Below are 27410 nucleotides of genomic sequence, written 5' to 3'. Positions count from 1 at the left end.
ATGTTTCAGACATGCTGACCTTTGATGATAATGACATTTCACTATGGAAGTATTTACGTCATTTGACACACAGCAGCCACAATAGCACTTATGTTTTATTTATTTTTTTCCTTTTTATTCGAAAAAAATCCCACACGTGTTAACTAAATCTTGAAATAGGCTATCTCTATTCTCAAATACGTGTAAATAGATGCATTTTCCACCTTTATCGATTATGTTGATCTATAATGGGCGATGGTCAAAGTAGCCTAATAATGTAGTCTATAGACTAATAGTGTAATCTATTAACTACACGTAAAAACTCGACTTTTTACTTAAGTACCAGATATGGGTGTCATGCCATAAAATATTTTTAGTACGACTGACTTTGTATTTAATGTGAATTTAATAAAAATCATTGTAAGTTAGGCTAAAATCATAACACTTTCATTGTATAGAAAGAGAGCAAAGAACATTGACATTTTCAAAAAACATTTTCACTGACTTCAGTCTAGAGTTCAAGCACTCTCTAAAACCCCCATTAAAATCACTGAAGCTGTTTACACTGTGAAATTAGTATCTTACTTACAAATTCGTACACATATCTGCACTTTGTTGCTTCTGACGAGAGAATTCGCCAGAAAGAGGTATTGATTCGCCAGAAAGAGGTATTCAGTCAGCGAGCGAGTGAAGAAAACACCAGCATTTTAGCGATGACTCATCTGAACGCCTCTGATTGGGCATTGCATTCATAAGCTCAACAGAATCGTGTGTGATTGGTTATAATGCAGCGCTGTACAAACCCGTCTGTCTCTGGCTCAGCGCCAGCCAGCGAACGCAGATTTGAATTTAGCAGCTGGTGATGTGATCGGCGTACTGAACGATCTAATCACGCTGGTGTGATCGTATCAAATATTAAAAATATTATTCGGCTATTTTTTGTCTTTTGGAAGCTGCATTCAAAATCCACTTGGCTCAAAAATCTGAGGGGGAACTTGCACCCTGTGACCAAACTATCCATCCATCCATTTATTGAAAGAAACCACTGGCGACATCAGCAACCAACAACGACCTGATCGGCTGAAAACAGCAGTTGATAACAGACGAATCATAAAAGCTGTGACAAATAACCCTAAAATCTGGGTCTGTAAAATCACCAACAACCTCCAGAAAGCTGGGGTGATGCTCTGGGTCGCCGTGATTTTGCCAAGTAAGACATGTTCCTGGATCAACAGCTTTTGTTCATCCTGGATCAACATTACTGTCCAAAAATATAGACTAAACCCAATCCCTACCCCTAAACCTAACCCTACCCATAATTTATTCAGAAAATCAGTGTGAAATGATAGCTCATTTACAAGGGTGTAGAAGCACCTAACCCTGATCGTAAGCCTAAAACAGATATTTCCTGAAAAGTTATCCGTCAATTCTGATTAGTTAATTGGAATGTTGTTCCAGGATCAACAAGGATGTTGATCCAGGAACATGTTGTACTTGGTGAAGTCACGGTCACCGATGCTCTGACAATCTACTGTCCGCAGGAGACTTTGACACAGAACTACAATAGATGTTTTACCAGCTTCTAGAGTTTCATCCCACTATCTGATTTGAGCATAAGTATTGGGACAGTTGCCTAACAGGTCTTTCTGAGTGATCAGCTGTGTCCTGTTGCATTCATTGTTCAGATATTAAAAGCAGGGAATGTGTCGTATCAGATATATCAATTGCTTCTGCATTCTGAGTCTTTCATTCGATGACGATACACACAAACCAGGATGAAGACGAGGGAGCTGACTTTGAGAGAGAAAAGCAAGCAATTTGGATGCTAAAAGAAAAGAGGAGGTCAATTAGAGCTATAGCAAAAACAAAGGGCATGGAGAAATCAAGAGTTTGGAGACCACCGGAGACATCAGCAGCCATCAACGACCTGATCGGCTGAGAAAAACAACAGCAGTTGATGACAGACAAATCATAAAAGCTGTGAAAATGAACCCTAAAATACGTGTCTGTAAAATCACCAACAAGCTCCAGAAAGCTGAGGTGATGCTCTGACAATCTATTGTCCGGAGGAGACTTTGACACAGAACTACAGAGGCTACACAGCAAGATGCAAACCTCTGACCAGCACCAAAAATAAAAAGAGTTTATCAGGGCAAAGAAATGGAAAGTCTTAGATTGCTCAAGTCAATCTACGGATTTAAATCCTACTGAACATGAATTTCTCCAGCTAAAGAGGAGAGTAAAGGCAGAAACTCCCCAAAACAAGCAACAGTTGAAATTGGCTGTATTAAAAGCTGAGAAAACTTTTCAGAAGATGAGACCAAGAGTCTCATTTGCAACAAAATATTAGCTTTTAAACTTTTACATTTGCTTTAAGTTCAATTGTCCCGATACTTATGCTCACATCAGATGAAACTCTGAAAGTGCTGTCCTTTTTTTTTCTTAAAACATGTATGTGTTGAATTATAAAATGTGATGATAATAATAATAATAAAATGTGACATTCTGTAGTTTTGTCTCATATTCATCTTTTAATCATATTTGCAGATGTCTATATATATATATATATATATATATATATTAGTGCTGTCAAACGATATACATAATAAATATACACATGGATGCGATTAATATATATGCTTGGTAATTCATAGATGACATTAAAGATAATGTTTATGAGAATAAGTGTGAATGATCTACAGTCATATATTAACTTGTCAGAGTCTGAAGGCAAAGAAAGCTGAAAATGTCATTTATATGACAACAGACGTTTGAGTTTACCCAAAAATGAAAATTCTGTCATCATTTACTCACCCTCACGTCATTCCAAACCAGTATAACTTTCTTTTTGTGAAATACAAAATATATTCTGAAGAATGTTTTAATTTTCAACTGTTTTTGTGTCCATATAATGGCAAAAACAAACAAACACTGAGACATTTTTAAAAATATCTTCTTGTTTTGCCCCCCAGAAATGTCAAACGGGTTCAGAACAACATAGGGGTGAATATATTTTTATTTTTGGGTGAACTATGTTATTTCTCATCTCAGCCAATTCAACATAGATGTTTGAATTGACTGCACTTGGAGTTGAGAATGACAGTCTGGCAGCTTACACACTCCATTAGCCTCAGGAGAACCCAAATTTCCTTTATAGTCTTTATCTTCTTCTTCCCTGTGTTCCTGCCCTGGTGTGATTTCTTCTTGTCCTCTGCTGCCATGTAATTTGGCTGATCTTAGAGGGTACAGTTCTCTGACAGCTGCGATTGATGTGAGGTTAATGGTCTGACACACCAATGACCTGGTGAGTCATTTTCTCACTTTTCACTTTCTTTATATGTGATTTACTACCTCACGGTATGCGAAAATAGCTCCCTGTGGCACATTGACACAGAGGGAAGAATGTCACCATGAATATCAAGATTGTGCTTAACTTTTATATTCCAGTCTTTAGGTGGCAACCAGTATTTAAAAGGTACAAAACTTTTTCATTGTAAATTTCATTTTTAGCCACATACAAATTCACTTGTTAAAAGAATGAAACGTCACAAGTCTGTCCATTCAGATAATATCATATTAGTGAAATAAAAGGCCACTTAAGTGTCCAGTGTACAGAGAGTACATTTTCATGCCTGTTTCTTAAAGAAAAGTGTGCCTTTTTATATTTTAGTTTTATATTTATAAAGTACAATTTAAATCATTATTATTTAAGAATAAGTACACTTATTTTGATGAATTGTCTAAAGCACGTGTAAAGTACTTTATTATCATTTTAACTGTAGGAACACAAAATATATCTTGAAAAAAAAATTTTCTCCACATAATGAAAGTCAGTGCGGCCGGTGTTTGTTTGAACAACAGTTGAAACATTTTTCAGAAGGCCTTCTTTTATGCTCCACAGAAGAAAGAAAGGTTTGGAATGACATGAGGATGAGTAAATGATGACAGACTTTTCATGAAAGAGCATCCTCTGAGTAATCAAATATTCCTCTGGAATGAAATGGCATTCTCTCCGCTCTCTGATTGGCTTTTGGCTGTGGGAGGAAATGAACACATCCTCATTTACACACATGCATAAACTGATGAGAACACCATTCATCATCTTATAAAAGAACAAAAATGGCTATACATCACACCACAGAAACCATGCCACTGCAGAACTATCTTTGAGAATGACACATTAAAAAATGTAAATGTCATATGCCAGTGCAGTGAAGCTGTGACAGAGCGAATGAGTAAAGAGGAAGCCCTATTTTATATTTGCGATTTACATGTTGCTTGCAGAAATATATTTTGTCAGAATAAAAGCTTAAGAATCAGTGAAGCCCCATAATGGTGTAGTAATGACAAAGTGCCAGTTCATATTCAAAACTTCAATATGAAAAAAATCTAAAGCCTCAAGGGGCTTTAATTAAAAAAAACAAACTGTTAGAATATTAACAGTTAAGCTTTCCTTGGATAATGAGGAAATAAATTCACATTAATAAGAAATGGCGTAAAGCTTATTCCACCTGATTATTGCAGCATGCTTGTGGTGCCGCAGATGGGAGAGTTTAATTAAGTCATCTCACCTGAGCCGTGTCTGAATCACATCCAGCCATCTGAAATGCCGTTATACCAGATCAACACATTTTATTAAAAAAGTACCTCGTGACAGCCTCCACCTACAGTATTAATGAAATGTTTATGCAAATTAAGATACAATAAAATTACTCCGCTTAGACTAAATTAAATGCTTTAAACTGATCAAAGATTATCACGTATCATGCTTTTAGGTAAGCCTTAATTTGTAACCTATAAATATTTAAGACTCCTGTCATGAGGATTAAAATTGTCATGATCTGAAATAAACAAAATCTGGCATGAATATTCTGAACGCCCCAATGAAATAAGACCAGTAAAAGAAACCAAGCAGCAAAAATGGCTCGATATGAAATTCTGAAACATTAGGTAACACTTTAGTATAGGGACCAATTCTCACTATTAATTAGTTGCTTATTAGCATGCTCATTATTAACATATTGGCTGTTTATTAGTACTTATAAAGCACATTTTCTGCATTACCATATTCTACATCCTTAATCCTACCCAGTACCTAAACTTAACACCTACCTTACTAACTATAACTGAGCAGCAAATTAGGAGTTAATGGTTTGTTAATGCTGAGAATTGGACCTTAAAATAAAGTCTGACCCATTATTAACACATACCTGGTCACATTTACATTGCAGCAACACCTGTTATATCAAAAATGCTCTAGTTTTCAGTGTTCCCTCGGAAATCATGATTTTTGTGTTCAAGAAATATTTCTTCTTATTAATTATTAATTGTTGAAAACCATTGTTTTTTTGTTTTACCATAATACATTTGTAGGAATAGAAAATGTATTTGAAATTGAAATAACATTATAATGTCTTACTGTCACGTTTGATCATTTTAATGCCTCCTTGCTTAAAAAAAAGTGAATAAATCCAATGGCTCCAGTCAGAGTTTGTTAAGCTCATGTTGTCTGAAATGTTTTACTAATCTGATGGTATACAGTACACACGTGTGTTTGCATCCGCACCAGTGAAGGTAGTGCAGCTGACAGCCACACTGTCTGAATCTAGCTTTATTTACACTCAGCTGAGATGGCCTTGCACACAACACTAGAGCTGTCAATCAACCGTCAGTTAATTAAATCTACTCAACCCGTGGCTGTAGACAGAAAGTGAATGTGGAATTGATGTGAAGGAAAAAATATTTCTCTCACTTCCAGGTCAAATGGGTTTCCCAAGGCCAGTTTGATTTTGAAGAGTAATGTTTGTGTGTCATCTCCCGCGTAAACGCTTCATTTGAGAGTGAAGCGGATCAATGCAGGCTGCAGGCTGTGAATGAGAAACGTGCTACGGTCTGAGTGGTGAGATGTGTGTGAGTGTGTATCACACACCTGCATCCCCAAACACCTGCTCATACTGGCATATCATCTCACATGAGAGAGAAGAGCTTCCACTCTGTTTAAATAAGTATGGATGCTTTGCTCTCTTGTTTTTCACTATTTCAAGATTAAACATCCATTTTTCTCCAGTTGCTGCTGTGGCATGCCAGTCTCTGCTGGAACACAAGGGGCTGAAATGTGGGCTAGCAGAGGTGCCTTAGAACACATTGGCAGAGATTCAGCTTATCGCAAGCTCATAAGCTTGGATATTCTTTAGCTACAGCTGGGTGTTTTACCCTTAAAGGGAGAGTTCACTCAAAAATGAAAACTCTGCCTTCATTTACTCACCCTCGTTTTGTGTTAAACCCCTTTTATTTCTTATTTCTAAAGGTTTACACAACACCATTTTCAACTAAAAACAGAAAACTGTGTTTTTGGGGCCTAAAAAAATGTAAAAATGTAAACATATGGGGGGGGTCACTATAATGTGCAATGACAAAACAGACATGGATGCAGCTGCGCGCACATACAAAAGTTGACTAGTTTTTAAAGTAAAATTTTAAAGATATTTTAAAACGTTTGCTGTATGGTTTAAAAATACCTTTTATAATACTGCATTTTTGAGAGACAAAAAAACAACAAAACAGGTAGGCTAAGCCCCGTAAATGTCAAGTCGCATTTTATTATTACATTCATGAATAGTCTAATGTAAAATACCGGTAAATAGAGCTAAATGTTTACTAACATTATAAATACAGATAAGCTAAAAGCTATTTTAGTTCCTCTTACTCCATAACAAATCCTTTACATTTAACGGTATTCAGAAAAATAATGAAGCATAGCAGTTAAACATCAACCCAAAACGAATTCACTGCTGCTGAAACTGAAACGGGCGTTGGGCTCTTATTCGGCACGAATCCACTCAAAAAGGTTTCCATATTCATGATGTATTTGAATGCTAAACTATTATTTATTATGCTTTGAACGTCACTCCAGTGCACGTAAATCATCCTTCACATGCGCAATGTTTGGTAGGTGAACACAATAGATTGTACTTCGGACTATTTAAATTGAGTAGTGTAACTTTTTATATGTTTGGTTGGCTTATTTTATTTTGAAAATGAACAGGCTGCGATGTCAAGTATGCTAGAACTGGTGTGTGTGCGCACTTGAGGCACCTGCGCGATCACTTGAATTTGTTTTTTATGACCGCAGAAACAAAGATAAGTCTGAGACATCATTATGAAACGATAAAGTGGCTACTTTTATTTGTGTACAGTACAGTCACAATAACAACAAAACACTGTGCTTTTCAAAATAAAGAAAACAAACAGATGTTGCTTTCTGCTATATTGATTTCCTTTCCGTGAACTTGTTGCGCATTAGAAAAATGGACAGAAACTCGCCATATAGAACTTGTTGCAGTTTTTCTTTTCTTTAATTAATCTGTGAATTACTTAAGTCATATACAGTATATTTCGTGAATAGGGATATTTATTTATTTTATATATGTGATTTTATTCAGTTTTTCTCCGTTTATATAATTGCTTATATTTATGTAATTTTATTTCAGCTTTATTTCAATTAACAGAAATGTTTTTTAATAGTTTTAATTAACTTTAATAACCCTACCTAAATGGCAAAACATCCATAGAACTGCAGTAGGCCTACACTTTTAATTTTCCAGCTGTTTCAAGCCACAAATATTTAATAATTATCAAATGTCAAATAATTAATTTAATTCCGATGTGGGACAAAATTTCAGCCAGGCTGGGAGTTTTATCCAGGCCACCATAATTTACTTTACTTTTATGAATAATAAAAGAAATGTTGACAAATTGAGAACAATGCTTGCAAATCGCTCTTGTGGTAGCCTACTTTGATGACATGCACTGCTTCAAGTCAGACACTGATTGATCTGTGCAAACTGAACACAATTTTATGCGCTCAGACGGTGCGCTCATGCTCCTCCAATTAATTATCTATTAACATTTAAATAATTATAGTTCATTAAGTAAAATGAGGGGGAACAAATCCCCCCCCGTAGCATTGGGCCTGTGGCCTGCCAAGCATAATACAGCATTTTAAGTCCTTTTTTGTGGAACTGAGTGAACGGGATTATTTTGACAACGTTGCTATCTGTATGGGAAACTTTTAAGGAAAAAATTCCATTTTGTAGTACATCATTATTGCATAAACATACCCTATATGGAACCTTTAGATATTTCCCAGTAGGTTTTATGTTGAGGTTTGGAGTCTGTTATTCACATAAAGTTATCATATGACTTTAGAAGATTTTAAATAAAGTCATATACTCTATATGGTACTTATATGTGCTTTTTTTGTAGGGTTGTGTATTGACACAGATTTAAAAAATCTATTTGATTTTGATTCACAACATTCGACTCCATTCTGATCTCGATTCAATATTGATTCATTTGGAAATACTGTATATCAGGTACAATACATGTCAAATTTTCTTCATGAAATCTCAACTAATGCTGTAAACTATGCAGGGAGCCCTGTCTGTTGGTATATTACAGGGGTAGGCAAGTTCGGTCCTAGAGAGCCGCAGTCCTGCAGAGTTCAGCTCCAACCCTAATCAAACACACCTGAACAAGCTAATCAATGTTTTCAGGATTACTAAGGCTATAGGCAGGTGAGTTTTTTTTTCATGGTTGGAGCTGAACTCTGCAGGACTGCGGCTCTCTAGTACCGAACTTGCCTACCCCTGGTATATTACTATTAAAGGTTAATATGTCATCTGACATGCATATATTTAACTCTTTAGAGTTATTTATTTTTTTAGCCAACTATCAAGCTGTGGATGTTAAACGACTTTACTGAGGTAAATGCAATTTGACATGACACATTTTTTTACAAGCTGTTTTATTGACGTCCTTCCACAGTTCTAACAATGATTGAGCGATTGCGTAAGACATGATGCATTTCATTAAATTATACTGTTTCTTTTAACAAACCTTCTGATATTCATTCATGTTTCTTTTGTGCTATAACTAGTAATAAAGAGGAAGAGATGATCAGTTCAATGTGCTTCATGTTGCTGCTTAAACTGAGGCAACTACAGCTCTCATGCCACATTAAAGAGTGAACTTTATTGTTTGAATTTGATGATAAAATTGACTGAACCTGAAAACTGAGATGCTATAATTTGTTAGCGCATCAACAGAAAACACCATAGACTAAAAGTATTATCTTGGAATTTAGGATCAATATTGGTTTATGATCATCAAAATGAAGATCGACTGAAATTGATCAATAAATATTGTCAACCCAGCCCTACATTTTTGTAATTTTTGGACCTCGATAGCCCCAATCTCTATCCAATTACACTTTACAGAAAAAAATGCTGTGTGAAAAGTTTATTATGTTGTGTTTTACAGAACAAAAAAAGTCAAACAGTTTTGGAACCACATAAGGGTGAGAAGATGATGACAGGATTTCAAGTGAACTACCTGCTTTTTCTGCTTTCAAAAAGTAACATGCCTTTCAAAATGGCAAACTTCTAAATGTCTGTCTAGTGTATAGTATTTTTTTTTTTTAGCAAGAACTTTAACCTGCAGCCATTTTAAGGCAGAAAAGAATGAAGTATGAAGTGCCATTCTTGATATTTCCCAAATGAACCTTTGGATCAGAAACTTTGATTTGACATTTATTGCTTTCTTCTTTCTAAATTCCCTTGCTCCTTGTATTTTTATAGACGTCTCCTAAATCTTATATGTTTCCTGTCAATGCCAGATTTAACTTCTGATTAAAAAATGTAATCAGTTTCTAATAACACATCCTCATTGCCTTTGTTTAGTATCTGAAAAGAGTTCCCCAGCTTGTTAAATAAGTAGTTCCACTGGGATCCGGACTCATGCTGGATCTAACTGCTTTTAATTTCCGGCCTGTCCCAGATCACCCTATATGTCTGTATTAATTACTCAGAGTGATAAAGAGCATGTCTTAATGAAACTGACAGCGCTGAGACTATGCGGTGGATGTGCACCTGCTCAGTGCACAGTCCAGCGCTCTGTATATATGCTGCTGGGATTTCCAGAAATTAATCTTGAAATGAGCGCAAGTGTATTATATAGCCACTTACCTTTTAATCACAAATGTGTGAAAATGATACCAGTTTAATATGCAAGATAAATGCACATGATCCACACAATGCACGCCATTATCTACACATATGCAAGATAAATGCATATGATCCACATGATGCATGCCATTACCTACACCATAGCCTGATATAATGCACTTTTAATGAACACATTTATAAGGTGACCATTTCTATGCAAGATAAATGCATATGATCCACATGATGCATGCCATTACCTACACCATAGCCTGATATAATGCACTTTTAATTAACACATTTATAAGGTGACCATTTCTGAGAGATAATGTATGGCTCTATTTACTGCTACTGCTTTGTTCATCCTTTCACTGACAAATTAACTAAATGGTATGCTAGAAGTTACAAATGTTTAAAAACAGGTTTAGTTGTTCAGATCCGATCTGATCCTAACCTATCCTATCATATTCTGTCATCAATTACTCAACCCTCATGCCATTCCAAACCCATAATCGATGTTTATATGTGAATTAAATCTTAAATGAAATCTGTTCATCATATAAAATGACTGTCTCTCTTCAGAAGACATGGATTAAACCGCTCAATTCATATGGATAATATTTTACAATGTTTTAGGAAGTTTTTGAAGAGTGACAGTTTTGCACTTTCAATGGAGGGACAAAAATCTCTCAGGTTTCATTAAAAAATATCTTAATTTGTGTTTCGAAGATGAGTTTTATGGGTTTGGAACTATACTGAATAACGAATTTATTCAACAATTCTTCTCCTCCTCATCCTGTCTCCTGCGACGCACCGCCATTGTGGACAGAGTATCAAGACGCATGTGCTTGCTTCCGCTTCATGTAAATGATGCATGCGCATGGTTCTGCTGCTTACATTGAACACGCTCTCGGATTTCATAAAAAAATACCTTAATTTGTGCTCCGAAGATAAACGAAGGTCTTACAGGTTTGGAACGACATGAGGGTGAGTAATTAATGACAGAATTTTCATTTTTGGGTGAACTATCCCTTTAAGTCTTTCGGTGTTGACATTTTTATTAATGGTGAAAATACTGACATAGACTCTTTTGAGCTATGATAAATTTTTTTAGACAAATTTATGTTTTAAATATATACAATTTTAATTAGGTTGGCCCCACCTGTATTTCACGATTTTGTTCATTTTAATTCTAAATACTCTGTAAAATCCACTAGATTATCTTCCATAAGAGATTGTGTTGTACATTGCATTAAATATAAACATTTGTTCAATATTGTACATGGTCCCTTCCAAATAAATAAATAAATAAATAATTCTATCGATTGCTTAATTAAAGAGTCTTATCCGATTTTCCATTAGACATTTCCATTTGAAGTCTCACTGACTTATGAGCAATATACTCAAAAATGTTCCTTACTGTGACAATGAGGCCTTTTTCTTGGAAGTATTTGACCAGGGGGATAGCATTCTGCTTGAAATTAGTCAAGCGTCGATCGATAGCTTTAGGGTTATCATCTGGGCGACCCTGCTGCTCCGCACGCTTCTCCAGACGCTCCTTCAGACGCTGGTTAGAGCAGGCCAGAAACACCACCAGGTCTGGAGTACAGATCTACAGAGAGAAAAGGAGGTGAGTGTCTCTTAACTAGTAATGTCTTAATTCAAGTTGATATTGATGGGTATCGTCACCTTCTGGCAGTCAAGATCAAAGCGCCTTGTGGCTCAGTGATCTGTGAAGATGTAGCTATTAAGAACCACTCTAAGGTCATACATCTAAATCAGCTTCAGGTAAGGTTGCCAATCTAAGATGAGTTCTGGCCCCTCATATTATAATGAATGAGATTGGATGTAAACCGCAGGGCAAAGAAGCATACATAAGGTGTCTTAGTTGAAACGTTCACATGTGAAACCACAGGAAATACACAGTATTATGTGATATTGAGAGAAATGTCACAGTCTTATTTTATCTATTATTTTAGTTTGAAGGCTTTATTATGTGCAACAATATTGTGCAGTTGCAAAGAAATCTGCTAGAGAAAGTAAATAATAGAGTTGGTTGCTATGGTTACTGACACAGTTAAACAATTATCAAAGACTAACAAAAAATCTAAGACGTGTGATGATACAGCTAGTAATATATACATATCGGCCGTTTCAACAATGCTAATGCTTTTTTATATATATAGAGCATGGTGGAAAGAGTGCGATTTCATTCGCAGCCTCCTTATCAAGTCTAACATATCAAAGGTCTTAATTATATCTGTTCGAATAGCAAGTCAGCTGTGTTTTTAATTCTTTGCTTATTGTTCAACACTCAATGTGGACTATCTTTTTTCTATTTGCCAGACTGGCAGCAGGCCTACATAAGACATATGTGCAATAAGTGTTAACAAAATAATGACCTCAAAGGACAGATATTTGATCTGAAATGCACTGTCATTCTCTTAACCAGTTGCCTGCTGGAAAGCCTTTTGGGAATGTGCACTTAATTAGTCACTGGAGAGGAAAAAAAGACTACAAATGTCAGTTCATAAAAGCCTGAAAGCCAGTCACAAAACAGAAAAGCAGGCTGATTATCTCAACAGAAGCATAGCAGGCGAAATGTCAGTGAAAGCTAAAACACTGAAATGATTTTTTTTGCCATTTAAACTAGACTCTGTTCCTGCCATTCCATCCAAACTTATCTGTAAAAAGGGATCTGGATTTACCGGAGGTCACGTCATTGGTAAAAGACAATCGATACAATAACTAAGAGGGAAAACTGTCCAATAGTGATTGAAATCAATAATAACAATGAAAACTTTCCACTCAATCTAATATGGTAAATATTAAGCAGCATGACTGTTTTCATCATTTATATTAATAATAAATGTTTCTTGAGCACCAAATTAGCATATTACACATGACACTGAAGACTGGAGTAATGGCTGCTGAAAATGTAGCTTTGTCATTGAAAGAATAAATTACATTTTAAAATATATTCATTTAGAAAACAGTTATTTTAAATTGTAAAAATATTTCACAATTTTACTGGTTTTACTTTTTTTTTTTTTTTTTAATAAATGAAGCCTTGGTGAATGTAAGAGACTTCTTTCAAAAAGATAAAAACAATGTAATACCAGTTTTGTGAACAAATCAATCTCAAAAGATTTTTGTAATTAGTAAACAGAATAAGTTGTAATAAATAAAAAAAAATACTATGCTATATCACAATTATATGTTCATTTTTCAGGTAAACTGTTTGCTTTCTTGGAACCTGGTAGCAGAATATCTAGGTTGCTCTTTTCCATATAACAAAAGCTAATAACAATTCTGATTAAATCTGGAAATAACAAGAAATTTAGAATGAGAATTCTGAAGTGTTAAAATGAATGAGAAATATTTAACATTAAAGGTCATTTTTCAAAAAGCACATTTGTGACACTGACCATGTGAACTCTTTATACAAAACATCTTTATACAAACTATATACAAAAGGTCAGATGTTCTGGATTCCATAGAAGTATGCATGTTGCATTAGGAAGAGATTCATACATTCACAAGCTAAATATAAAAATGCTGGATGAGTTCCTGTGGGACGGCGTGAATTGAAGATAAAAATGCTGCTGGGCCTCAGAGGGTTATCAGAAAATGTCTGCTGTCTTGTTTTAGAGGGTATTACACCTAAAAAAAAAACCTCAGAGTCCCACCATTTATGCATCCCCGTGTGTAATACACATGACAGACTGCCAATCTACCTAGCCGTGATCGTAACCCTCTGAGAAATGCTCTTGTCCTGTTCTTCTTACTTATCTCTCTGTGGAATTAGCCTTTTGCTAATCTTCAAATTCTATTAATAGTGTTCTGTTTCTATCTCCTAGTTTACACTTTACCTCATTCATTCCAGTCAATCATTATCATGCTACTGTAAATTCCCTTCCTTTTTTTTAGTTTTGTGTTAAATATAGCCTATTGAAAAGAATTGTTCCCTAAAAAAAAGAAAATTCTGCATTTCCGCATGAAACAGATCTGAAATAACATAACCAAATTTTTTATTTGGGGTGAACTATTCCTTTAAATAAGCAGGGCTGAGGTTAGTGCTGGGCGGTATGACCAAAAATTTATATCACGGTATTTTTCAAAATTATACCGGTTTCACGGTACATGACGGTATTTTGTTTTGATGCATGCCCGGGTGTTACCCATATTTTCTACTGATTGAGAGAGGAAATACTGCAGTATATTGCAGTATAGAGCGACTAAAGATATATTAGAACTATGCGGTTGTTTTGGCTATATTACTTTTTTGTCTCATGCAGCGCACTGCCTGCGTCTGAGTAACAAACTAAAAAAAACAACAATGGCAGGGGCGGTGGATATTTGTGGCGGTCAATGTGGATATTGTGGATGAGTTCTTCTGTGTCATCAGGTTTTATTAGTTCTATAGCTTCAGTTTCGGAACTTTCACGCTTAGTAACACATACAGCTGTTCCCTCACGACAGTGCAACAGTGAAAAGGGACCCCTTTCAAACAGTGTGGCGTTCCGAACGTTGTTTAAGCGACATACACCGGTATTGCGGTATTTTAAAAAGTCATATCATAACAAAAATAAACACCGGTATTCGGTATGAATAGGTATACCGCCCAGCACTAGCTGAGGTCTTGCTAACTCCTGTCAGTGCATGTTGAGAGCATTACTATTACGCCCTCAGTCAAAGCACTGTGCTACATGCCAACTGCACTCAGAAAACGGCTTTACGAAACGAACGTACGACAGAATATTGGCCGTATGGTCGTTTCAACGCAAAACTTGGAATTTATCAATATGGACGTGAGCGTTGGCTACAATGAAATCTCATGTCTGGTCTCAGATCATGTACACAAGTTTTTGAGTTACCTGAACTTGCGCGCAGCATAGTAAATCTGGTGGAGAATTGTAGAATGACAGCATTTTGTTCATTTAGATTATTTACCTGACTGTCACCTGAAGCTCATTAGTCAATCGTTCACCAGTAAAATTAGAATGTCTTTTATTTATACAGGGCTTTAGCTTTATATGCGCGAATAGCAGCATAAACAACAGACCACGAGGATTCAATCGCCGCATTATGCACCTGCAGCGCTTCTGTGAATGGAGAAAAACAGAAATTAAGTCTATAAAAGGAATAAAATAAATAGGACCACACAAAATATATAATAGGCTATAATATAATTAACAGATTAACAAAAGGAAAAAAAAAACTGTGCAACAAGTATAGACTACGCTCGTTTTTGTGACACTCTTAATGCATTATTTCTTTTCTTTATTTGATTTAATCCATCTGATCGCACAGGTGTCTCTTGCACACACAAACAAGATTTGTTCTAGCATTGCCTAACATTTCAGCCATTCATCATCAAACTAAAATGCAGTCAACCAAACATAAATATTTGAAAAGTTCCACTGTAAAATCAGCGTGCAGCGCCCAAAGAAACATTTTTGCGCATGTGAAGGATTTTACACGGATATTAGAACATGAGTGAAGTATAAAGCCTTGTCTAGGCTACATAATGAATAATAGTTAAGCAACCAAATGTTACAAATATCGGCAAGTACCAAAAATAAAAGTATCGGTATCGGGCGAGTACTGGAAAAAGTGGTATCGGTGCATCCCTAGTTACAAATATGGAAAAATGGAAACATTTGGATTCTTGTGGTATGAGACAGGCTCGTGAGCCCAACGCCATTTCAGTTTTGCTCGACATTTGTATGCTGTTTGCCACTATAGCCTAATTTATGGTTTATTTTATAGTTTAATAGCTTATATAATTTTATAACTACTTATTTTTAATTCTTGTTCTGTTCTGAATACCGTCAAATTTAAAATATCTGTTGTAGAGTGAGGGAAATAGGCCATAATGTTTATATTTACCAGTATTTTAATATAAATTACATAAATTAATGTAGCCTAATTGTTTGCAATTACAAGGTTAATGGGTGTTTTTGGAGTAAGATCAATTTCTCTTTCATGAGATTACTTCCTCTTTTTGGCCGGGTTTCGTTTCTCCGTGTCGTAAATTCTAGGGGCAAGGCTTCTAAACCGTGGTGTTTTTAGGGGCATGATATTGAAATGACGATTGTTTTCTGCCGCCACATTTATCAACGTGCGATCATTCGTACGATGAGATTGGCAGCATACGAATGTTTCATGAATCACACGTGAACTCTGTCGTAAATTGATTTGTGCGCACGGATCTGCGCTCGTTTCTACATTAGATTGATAAATGAGGCCCATTATGTGTAAAGAGTAGTATGTTAGAATTCACAGTATTCATAAAACAGAAAAGTACCCGGATGCGCTACCTCCATTGTGATTCTTAAGTGTGCATCCAACAGACACTTTACAATCCCATGAGGCCACAGGAGAGGATTTGTGAATGGCAGTGAAACGACACAACTGATGCTGATAGGTCATGTGAAAAGGTACCCTTTCAAAAGGTACTAATATATACCATTAGGTACAAATACATATACTTTAGCTACTAATAGGTACCTTTAAGATACTAAAATGCACCCTTAAGGGGTAAATACACTGAACAAAATTATAAACGCAACACTTTTGTTTTTGCCCCCATTTTTCATGAGCTGAACTCAAAGATCTAAGACTTTTTCTATGTACACAAAAGGCCCATTTCTCTCAAATATTGTTCACAAATCTGTCTAAATCTGTGTTAGTGAGCACTTCTCCTTTGCCGAGACAATCCATCCACCTCACAGGTGTGGCATATCAAGATGCTGATTAGACAGCATGATTATTGCACAGGTGTGCCTTAGGATGGCCACAATAAAAGGCCACTCTAAAATGTGCAGTTTTACTGTATTGGGGGGTCCGGGGGGGTCCGAAAACCAGTCAGTATCTGGTGTGACCACCATTTGCCTCACGCAGTGCAACACATCTCCTTCGACAATACAAATGTGTACCTTTTGAAAAGGTACTGCCCCAATGACAGATTCTGTACCTTTTTTCTTGTGTATGATGGAGTAAATCAAATTTCAAAATAAATAAGCATGGTATGCTGAACAGTACTTTTGACTTTTTTTCAAGAAAAATTGAAAATGAGTACTTTTACTAGAGAAATATGTTATTAGGATATCTGTACTTCAATACTCAAGTACTGAATCTTTGTCTTCCACTGAGGGTGAGTAAATAATGATGAAGTATCCATATGATATATGACAGCCTCTACTGAATGTAGTCAGTTAGCTGACATTTGATTGGGTTGGGGAGACAGTGTCTCTCGGCTTTGCTCACAGTGGAGGTATTTGGTAATCCTGTAATGATCGCTGTTACAGTTGCGGTCTGATCCCTCCTCGTTCTGCGCTCGTCTCATAATTGGGTTTTAAATCCCTTCATTGCTGCTGCTCATCTCTATTCTGTGAGAGTCAAAGCTAATTCAGTTACTGAGGTTAGTTGTGGTGACACCATTATTGGTTGCCTGTTCACCGAACACAGTCACACAACACGCAGTCTAGGGTCTGTTCAAACCTTTCTCCATCCCACAAACACACAGACAATAAAAAAGACTCATTGTTATTCATATCATCTCCTGTGTAAATGTGTTGTCATCTTCTCTGATCTGGCTTCATTGTATTTACTATTTTCATTAAATCTAAGCTGATCTCATACCCCAAAATAAATACATACATACATACATACATACATACATTTGATGCTGTTACTCATTTCCGCAATGGCCAGAGTTGCCATATGGAAATGTTTAGATTTTCTAAATTTACTGTACGATATTTTAAGTAAAGTTAATCTATGAATCATAAACTTATCAAATATGCATAAGAAATGTATTAAATGTGTATATCACACTATGCTATGTTCTTCCTCTTCTTGTGCCCTTGTTTTGTTTTTATCTGGACTTTTATTTTGTAGTCCGTTTAGTTCCTGTTTCTTTCTTGTTTGTTGCAATTTTTTGAGTAAACTTTTGGTTTAGCCTCACTTGTGTTTAGTTTATCTCCTCATTTCCTTGTGTATAACTTGTTGTTTCTTCATTAGTTTTTAACAAATGGTTTTGTTTTGTTACGATCATGTGTTCCTACATTTGGATGGACTGTCCTGTGTGTACTTTCCCTTGTTTCTTGTTGTTTTGGTTTTGTTTGTTGTTTTTGCTTTACATTCTTAATAAACTCCTGCTTGTATATAGGGCTTCTTTAACTGCACTTTTTGTCTCTAGAAAAACGTTATGGTCTAATAGCACAACTTGAGGGTACTTGAGCATGTGAGGGAAAGCCTTGGAGAGAATTTGGCTTAGAAACAGCACATTAGGGCCTTTCGCACTGTGGGAACCTTTTCATAGTACCAGAACTAATTGTGGAACTCCCCACCCGCCATGATTTAAAACGCCGTTGGGGGTCCCTTAATGCTTATGGGAGGTCCGGGACCCCCGGGATATATATACATATATATATATGTATATATATATATATATAGTATGCAATCTACCTCATGAACAGTTAAATGTTCTCCCATTGTGCAAGACAAATATGTGCAATAACCTTATACTATTTCTCACCCTACATCCATTATATGTAAATTGTTTTATCTAGGTATACATTAGAGAAAGTCGACTTTCCTTATTGATCACGTCTTCCCTCAGGTAAAATGCACGTTTTCTTGCGTGGCTGGATGTTGGAATCACGTTGTTTGCATTCGCTCAAACTGATTTGCTGAAGTCGAAACGCGGTCATTAGGGCCATTCGCACCGCAGGAACCTTTTCATAGTACCAGAACTAATTGTGGAACTACCCACCCGCCATGATTTAAAACGCCGTGTAAACATACTGTAAACATTGTGTCAACTTATTTTGCAAGTATGGAGAACAGTGATAGATGGACAGACGCTGAAGTGCAGGCACTTGTAGCAAATGTAGCACTGCCAGTTGTCGTTGGAGATTCTTAATCCTCCTTTCCGTTCTTTCAGTCGCTTTACGTAACTGTCGACTTTCCATGTCCATTATTGTGAAACCAACACAAAAAAAGCACAGCTCCGATCACAGCGTCCTCCATCCTCCTGTTGTTAATGTTGTTCTTCTTTGTTTCTGTTGTTGAACGCCGCGCACAAATGACGACGCTGTCGACCGGCTTACGTCACTTCTTAGTACACACTGTCGGTGTGAATGCAACCCTTTAAATGGTACTGGGAAATAGTTCGCGAAAAATCGTCCCAGTACTTTAGTACTGTACATTTAGTTCTGGAACTAAAGCGGTGCGAAAGGCCCTATTATTGTGTTTTTTTAAAGACTGACCTTCTTTTTTTTTTTGTTCTCAGTTAGTGTGAAATTCAAGGAAAATGAAAACTTTTCTGTCTGTTTTGACTATTAAAAATGTATATACAATTATATTCAATACTGTAATGTTTGAAGTAGACTCTCGCTTTGAATAAAAAGTAACTTAGAGATTGTTATGTGAAGTACATATTTAGCCTATTTAATAAAAGTTGAGTGCTGAAAAGCATCAGTGAGAAAAGCTGAAAGGCTATGCTGAACACCGGCTGCTGTGCTGGCCGACTGTCTTCGTAGAAGGTCTGCGAGCTGCAGACTGGGATTTTTTTTCTGGCAAGCCTTCACTCAAAAATCCTCTCAGTGACTGTGCTGGCACCTCCGGAAAAGGCAGAGGTAGAGAGAATAAGGATGCACACAGGGGAATCGGTGCCTGAATCTGGGTCCCTATTAAACTGTGACAGCCAGCAGACAGATAGCAAAGTAAAACTAGACATCACTGTGCATTTTCTTTAGTAATATACAGGAACTTAATGTAAAATTGCCAAGTACAGAAATTAACTTTTCCATTAAGGAATGACATTTGCCCATTTAAATTGAATTCCAGGAGTGTTTTTATTCTAACCTTATTAAATGCATTATTGAATTTAATCAATAAATGCAATTAGAATAATAAGACACTACAACATGTTTATCAGTCAAATGAAATACAAAATCCATCTTTGCACTGCAGAAGTGACACAAAAGCTGCATCTGAAGTGGCATTTAGTCTGTATTTAATAAGACTGTTTATTGCTGTTCAGAGGTGGCGTGAATGCATTTACATGAATAAATAAAAACTCATGTTCAAGAACGTCACTAGGTTACGTATGTAACCCTAGTTCTCGGAGGGAACGAGACGCTGCGTCCAAAACGCTTTGGGAAAGCCTCTGTATGACCACGCTCTGAAACAAGTGTGTAATCCATCCGAGGGAATCCCGGGATTCACTGGACACACACAATTAAGCTTTTCCTGGTCAGAGTCCCGAAAGAGAGGAGGACAGAATGCCCGAAGAATAATTGTCCGTGGAACAATAGAGGGCACCTTGGGGGCATACCCCGGTCTGGGTCTAAGATCACTGACTCTCTTTAAGGAAGAGATGGCCAGCAGAAATGCAGTCTTAATAGAGAGAAACCTCAATGAAACCTCTTCCAGAGGTTCAAAGGGAGCTTTAGAAAGGGCCTCCAGAACCACAGCCAAATCCCAAGCAGGCACTCTAAGGCGTACCGGAGGCCTCAGCCTCTGGGTACCCTTGAGGAAACGTGCTACTAGTGGGTTCCTCCCCAAAGACTGCTCGCCTAGAGGGGCATGGTAAGCAGCAATAGCAGCCACGTAAACTTTCAAAGTTGAGGGGGATAACCCTGTGGCAAAACGATCTTGTAGAAATTCCAGCACTGGACCAACAGGGCAGTTAACTGGGTCTAACTGACGTTCATCACACCATGAAGTGAAAAGATGCCACTTAACAGTATACGATTTCCTTGTGGAGGGAGATATGGACTGGAGTATGGTCTCCACTACCTCAGGAGAGACCGGAAGCTATGAGTTGTGCCCCCTCAGGTTTTCTTTGCGCTCAAAAAGTATTCTCGTAGCTTCGCAAAACGAAGTTGAGCCACTGATGTCACATGGACTATTTTACCAAAGTCCTTACTACGTTTCTGGACCTGGGAACATTACAGTTGCATTGCTGTTTATGCAGGGTCTGAGAGCTCTCACATTTCATCAAAAAATATCTTAATTTGTGTTCCGAAGATGAACGAAGGTCTTACGGGTTTGGAACGACATGAAGGTGAATAATTAATGACAGAATTTTTGGGTGAACTATCCCTTTAAAAATTGATTCGTGAATCTCCTGCGTCTCCGCGTCCTTCGCTCCTACACAGTAGTCACTGTGACAGAACACCGGACCATCAACAAAAAAAAGTGTTTAGTTGCATGTTTCTCCTCCGTTTTGTTTCTGCATTTTGTACAGTGTTTTGTTTACTGTTTTTCCCCCCTGGATCCCCTCGCCGCTTTGTTTGAGCCATCGCCGCATGGAGCGACAGAGCTGAGGATCACCGCGGAGCCGGAGCTGTTTATGACGTCAGACCAGGTGCGAGAGCCGGCTACAACGCCTGCCACGAGGGAAAAAGCCGTGGACAGCGAGAGTGCGGAGAGGAGCTCCGCCCACTGTACCATGGCTGAGGGTGAGCTTATTGTGTATCTGGGACTGCTGGACTTTGAAAGGGACTTAATAGACTGGGAGGCAGATATATATGCCCATTCTCCTCCCACCTTCCTCGGACTTACCAGTCTGCCCTGAACTGTATGCCGGCTCTGTCATTCCCCTGTCTGATGCGCTCCCAGTGCTGGGAGTCGCAATTTGGTGTGTGTGGGCAGCGCACACCAGCCCTGAGAGCCCGGAGGCTCAGAAATGCCCACGCACCCTCCTGCTCCTGCCTCCTCCACCGCTGTCGTCTGGCAGCCCCTCTGCTCACCCTCAGCCCACCATCTGTTCGGTGCGAGCACCGCGGGTCTGCCAGTCTCCATCGTCGGCATGGCTGGAGAATCCCTTGCCTCCGCCTCCAGCCTCTGAGTCCCAGACTCTGCCTCGGCCCGTCGACACAGCAGCTCCACCATGGCTCCTAGCTCCCTCCTCTCCTCTCCTAGCTCCCTCGTCCCTCCGGCTCTGCCTTGGTCTGTCGTCGACCATCCGTCGCCCCGGGACTCCACTTCTCCGGCTGCGCCTCGTCCCTCTGTCTCCTCCTCGGTCATCTGTCGCTCTGGCTCCACCGCGGCCTTCCAAATCCCCGCCTCCGCCTCGGTCGCCTGAATCATCTGCTCCGCCTTGACCCTCCGGATCCTCCCCATCGCCCTGGCTCATTGGCTCTCCGTCTCTGCATCGGGCTCCACCTCCACCTGCTCCGCCGCCATTGGTCAGCCCCCTGGAGTCGTCAGCCCTTCCTCCACCATGGCTCCTCCCTCCGTCTGCTCCACCGTGGGTCGCCTTTATGGCTGTGGCCTGGGTCCCGCCTGACTCCAAGTTCCTCCTGTCTCCTCTCTGGCTCCTCCCTCCGTCTGGTCCACCCTGGCTCCTCCTGTCTCCTCCCAGGCTCCTCCCTCCATCTGGTCCACCCTGGCTCCTCCTGTCTCCTCCCTGGCTCCTCCCTCCGTCGTCTCCACCCTCGACTGTTTGCCGTCCTCCTCCCGGGTGTCCGTTCCCCCTGGCCCCCCGGATCCTCGGCATCCCCCTGGCTCGTTGGCTCTCCGTCTCCGCTCGGGCTCCTCCACCACCTGCTCCGCCGCCATTGGTCAGCCCCCTGGAGTCGTCAGCCCTTCCTCCACCATGGCTCCTCCCTCCGTCTGCTCCACCGTGGGTCGCCTTTATGGCTGTGGCCTGGGTCCCGCCTGACTCCAAGTTCCTCCTGTCTCCTCTCTGGCTCCTCCCTCCATCTGGTCCACCCTGGCTCCTCCTGTCTCCTCCCTGGCTCCTCCCTCCGTCGTCTCCACCCTCGACTGTTTGCCGTCCTCCTCCCGGGTGTCCGTCCTCCACCTGAACCTCCTCCTGAGTTCCCCTCCGTCCCTCCCTTTGTTGTTCCTGCGGCACGAGGACGCGCCTTCCGGGAGGGAGGCGAACTGTCACACCTCTAGACTGTTTGTGTGTGTGTTTTTCTCCCCATGTGCTCCATGACCTAGTTTTCTCCCTTGTTTGATTGTGTTCATTTGATTCAGGTATGTCTCTTCATCTTCTATCGTTTAGTCTTGTATTTAAAGTGTTGTCCGTTCCTTTGTCCGGTGTCGTCTATACTATGTGCTCTGTGTGTGTTCCTGCCTGCCCTGTGTTACCCCTATTTGGATGATTAAAGACTGTGATTCGTGAATCTCCTGCATCTCCGCATCCTTCGCTCCTGCACAGCAGACACTCCTGACAGTATGCTAAAGGTTACATTTTTTTCATAAGGGTAGTTGGTGAATAAAATCAGTTTAGATGTTATAACCACTTATTTTAGATGTTACCACGACACTCATTTTTGTTGTGGTGATGTTTTTGTCCTAACCATCTGCAATCATGCGGCAGGTAACATTAAATATTTCCATATTAACTGGTGACTGTGGCATGTCACACAGCATTTTCACACTGAAAATGCTGGAATCAAGTCGGTTAGGACACAGTGTTAAATTTTGTCCACCAGTGTGACTGGTAGATAAGCAAAATTACCCGACACTGCACAAAAATACCTGCATACCATTACATGCCATACCTGCAAAAGAAAGTCAAACAGATAATGTGACATTATGAGTTCATTTCTGAGATAAGCAGACAGTGTTGCAAATCTATTTCTGGCAGCAACAATTGTGCGTTCCTCACAGTTCTCTGCCTTCGTTAAAGCACCTCTTAGATAATTGGTGTGAAATGAGGAAGGCTGGAAACAAGCATAAGGGATGGAAAGAGACGAAGACATAGACGGAAGCATATCTGATTCTTGGTACTCATTAAATTTTACTGCTCATGTAGACAGACTGAACTTGGTGATCACATAATCCGCAGCCTGGAAACAGCACTATGTGACATTTGCAGGTGGTGACTTCCGCCATTTTCAAATCCGGACTAGCAATCTTGTGTTTACGTAAAACTTAAAGGTTAATTCGAGACCGACAGCAAGTGCATTGAAGGGTAAGGGGCAGCAAAGCGTTGAGTTAGCCGTAATATCTAACATACTACCTCCTAAACCTGCTGTCTTAGAAAATAGAAAAAGTGTGGGAACAAACTAATTAGCCATGATGAAACGTGAAGGAAAATGCTGTCATTTAGAAAAGAACGTGCACTGAGACCTGCAATCGAGAACTGTCACATGATTTCCTCTTAGCGAGGCTGACATTAGCTCCATTTTTACAGGTTTACAGACATTAATATACACCTGTCATTGCAGAAGTCCCATCTGAGTCAAGTGGTTCCTGTCAAAAACACAGGGAATAGAGTGTTTCAAGTATAGGTTTGAGATCTGACATGTGTTACGCAGACAAGTCACTCATGCAGACATGAATCAACAGGGTGTGAAATAGCGGTTCACAACCCATTCCCCCATCGCAGGTTGACAAAATGGTCTCAGTGTTTTGTCAGAGTTAAATATGTCTGTGATAATTTCCCATTAAAGCAACCACTTGTGAAAAAGAAGTGTGCTTAATTGAATTTACATTTGCGGTGTACTTCAAATATTAAAAAAGTATATATATTTTTTAAAACTGTACTTGCAGATAATATAATATTCATCAAATAAAAGACCACTTAAGTGTACTTAAAGAGAACACACTTTAAAGACAGTTTCTTAAAAAACACTTTGCAGTAATGTAAAATTAAAAAGTTTGACTTTAAAGTACAATATAAATCATAATCTTTTTGTGCTTTAAATTAGACATATATTGAAGTGTTGACTAACATACTAAATCACAACAATTTTAACTGTAGTGTTATTTGATATATTATTTAAAGTTTATATATTTTATTTAATTAATTAAATTGCAACTTCATCATTACAACAAATACATGACATACAAGTTTTCTAAAAATATGACGTTAAAGTGTATTTTAGTTTACCAGTCCACAGTCTACTTAAACCATATCTCAAAGACAACAGAAGTAATTATATATAAAGATATACTTAGGGTGCATTCACACTTGTCATGTTTGGTTCGATTAAAACGAACCCTGGTGTGATTGCTCTGTTACTGTGGTTCGTTTGAGTAAGTGTGAACGCTGCCATCCGAACCCTGGTGCACACCAAACAAGTGGACCGAGACAGCTGGAAAGATGGGTCTCGGTCCGCTTCCAAACGAACTCTGGTGCGGTTCGAATGATATATGGACGCAACACGGACCAAATACTTCTAAACGAACAAAAAACAGGAAGTAATGACAAGATGCGACGCTGTGCAACATGGTTTGACGACGCGGTGTAACCAAAACAAAATGAGCAGAGGGCAAACGTGGAGTAACGATGAGGTAAAGTGCCTATGAGCTCCTTGTGAGTTTGCAGGTAGTGAAAATAAAATTATATGTACACGCAAGAATGAGTGCGCTTAGTCCAGCAGACGGCATTAGGTGTGTTCAACTTAAAGCGTTAATGGATGCTTTGATATCATACAACCACAGCGCCGCTTTAAGTCTTTAAGCACCTTTTGTTTGGGGTGTTCGGTGAGTTCCGTCACGATATACAGTATATGTCATTCAAGCCAACCAATCAGGCTGTGAATGTATCACTACGCCTTTAGGTTCGCTGTCTTTAGGTTCGCTGTCAAAAATGCCAATGTGAACGCTAAGCGGACCAGGACCAAATGTATAATTTTCCTTTTTGGTCCGGACCAAATGAAGCAAATGAACCGAACTACAAGTGTGAACACACCCTTAAGTGCTATTTAGGTGGGTGAAAAAACATTCTTAAGTTCAATTAATTGCATTTAATATAATTTTTAACTATAAACATTTTCATTTAACTTTAAATAACTTGAAGATTACTTATTTACTTTCCAAAAATGTACATTTAACTGTATTTTACAGTATACTTACATGAAATGTCCTATTAGGTTTATTACAGTTTTGCACTGTTAACCAATTAACAGGTTCCCCTTCAGGAACTCGAGCTGCATCGGAAAACGCTTTGGGAACGCCCCCAGCGTGACCATGCTCTGAATCACATATGAAATCAGTCCAATAGATGGGCGAGACGTCATGGGTGGGTGATGTTGTGACCAGGAAGCTATAAAAGCATGTGTGGTGGAACCGGCGTCAGCTTTTTGTCATTCAGCAAGCGCTCTGTGTGTGTGTCAGTCGCTATCTGTTTGTGAGTCTTATTTAGTGTTGTTTGTCCACTTATAAGCTCCATTATGCCAAGCTTCAGCTAAAAGAAGCATTTGGGTGAGAGCAGACAGCATTCAGGCTGTGTGTTCCTCCCTGCCCTCGCTATATTTTGGGTGGAGACACACACAGTTTGTGTGTTGTCTGCTTGGGAGCGAAGCACGCAGAGTCAGCTGTCCAGGAAGCTGACTGCGCGCATGGCGAGCGTTTGTTACTGCCTTGCTTCGCTCTCGGAAGGCTCTCTTTGAGGAGGGAGCCGGCGCCGGCCACGCTTTCGCCGAGGCGGAGCGGCGGCTGTGCTCGTGGGGTTCGCATATGGATCCGGTGGAGGGAATGTAGACGGGCGAGTCCCTATCTTCTTCCTCACCTACCAGATCCAGCGCCCGCTCTCGGGGTTCGGAAGCCCGTGCTGCGGTTCTTTCCCCCCAGCGAGAGGCCTCGACGCTCCGCCTGTCTTCCTCCGAGGAGGTTGATATGGAGGGCTTTGATGAGCTTGCCAGTTGCACAAGCATCGTTACACAAGCATATTATGTCTATATTATTATGAGCAGCATTTACTGGGGAGCGGAGCTCACGCAGTCAGCTCTCGGAAATAAGGGGCTTCTCCCCGCTGAACGCTCCGCTCCCGCCGGGCACGCTCCGAGGAGTGTGTCCGTGCTTGCGAGCTCGCGGTTCGGTCCCGCTATTGCTGAGGCACGGCAGCGATTCAGATCGCGGTGATCGCACGTGGATCTAGCGGATGGATTGGAGACAGCTTGCCCTTTCTCCGCCTGCACTCCCTAGATCCAGCACTCTCTCTCGAGGCTCGGAAGCCCGCGCTGCGGTTTCTTCCCCCTCTGAGTGAGAGCTGGCTGCTGCAGCTATTTTTCTCCGAGGAGACTGATTTGTTTGTGTGACCAAGCGGCTCGCGCTGCCGAGGCAACGCGTGTATTACATAATTTCAGTTTTGATGTGAATCTTACCACACCAGACACCAGTGTTTACTCGTTTGGTTGTTTGGCTGCATTTAATTCTGAGGAATAAAATTAAGTATTTATCTGACTATGAGAAATTAGATATACAGGGGATCTTGGGATAAACATTTCTCGAGTAAGAGCACGTGTTTACCTCTCTTCCTCTGAGGAGGTTGAGGTGGTCAATCAACCGTGTTCCAGATCATATAGGGAGCGTCACTTCTCGTACTCCTCAGAATTTAGAGTCAGAGTGGTGCTCCCGGGCCAAAGGCTTCTAGCAGAAGGCAGATCTGCGGACCGTCATTTCCACTGGATAGTCTTTAGCTAAAACGTCCTGACGCCTAATGCCCAGGAC

General features: G+C 39.4%; 1 protein-coding gene across 2 annotated transcripts in view; it reads right to left on the bottom strand.

Moving 5' to 3' along the window:
• The window catches only part of LOC107681791 (adenylate kinase isoenzyme 5-like), a 108739-nt gene that overhangs the window by 57389 nt on the left and 23940 nt on the right, over positions 1-27410 (bottom strand). For both annotated transcript variants that reach the window (XM_016478124.1, XM_016478125.1), the window contains exon 6: positions 11401-11592. In XM_016478124.1, the coding sequence (XP_016333610.1) occupies positions 11401-11592 (192 nt within the window). The remainder of the gene's footprint in view (positions 1-11400; positions 11593-27410) is intronic.

The sequence above is a fragment of the Sinocyclocheilus anshuiensis genome, unplaced genomic scaffold (genome assembly GCF_001515605.1).
Source record: "Sinocyclocheilus anshuiensis isolate Anshui unplaced genomic scaffold, SAMN03320099.WGS_v1.1 scaffold436, whole genome shotgun sequence".
Taxonomy (NCBI): Eukaryota; Metazoa; Chordata; class Actinopteri; order Cypriniformes; family Cyprinidae; genus Sinocyclocheilus; species Sinocyclocheilus anshuiensis.
This window is presented reverse-complemented; position numbering and strand designations above follow the sequence as displayed.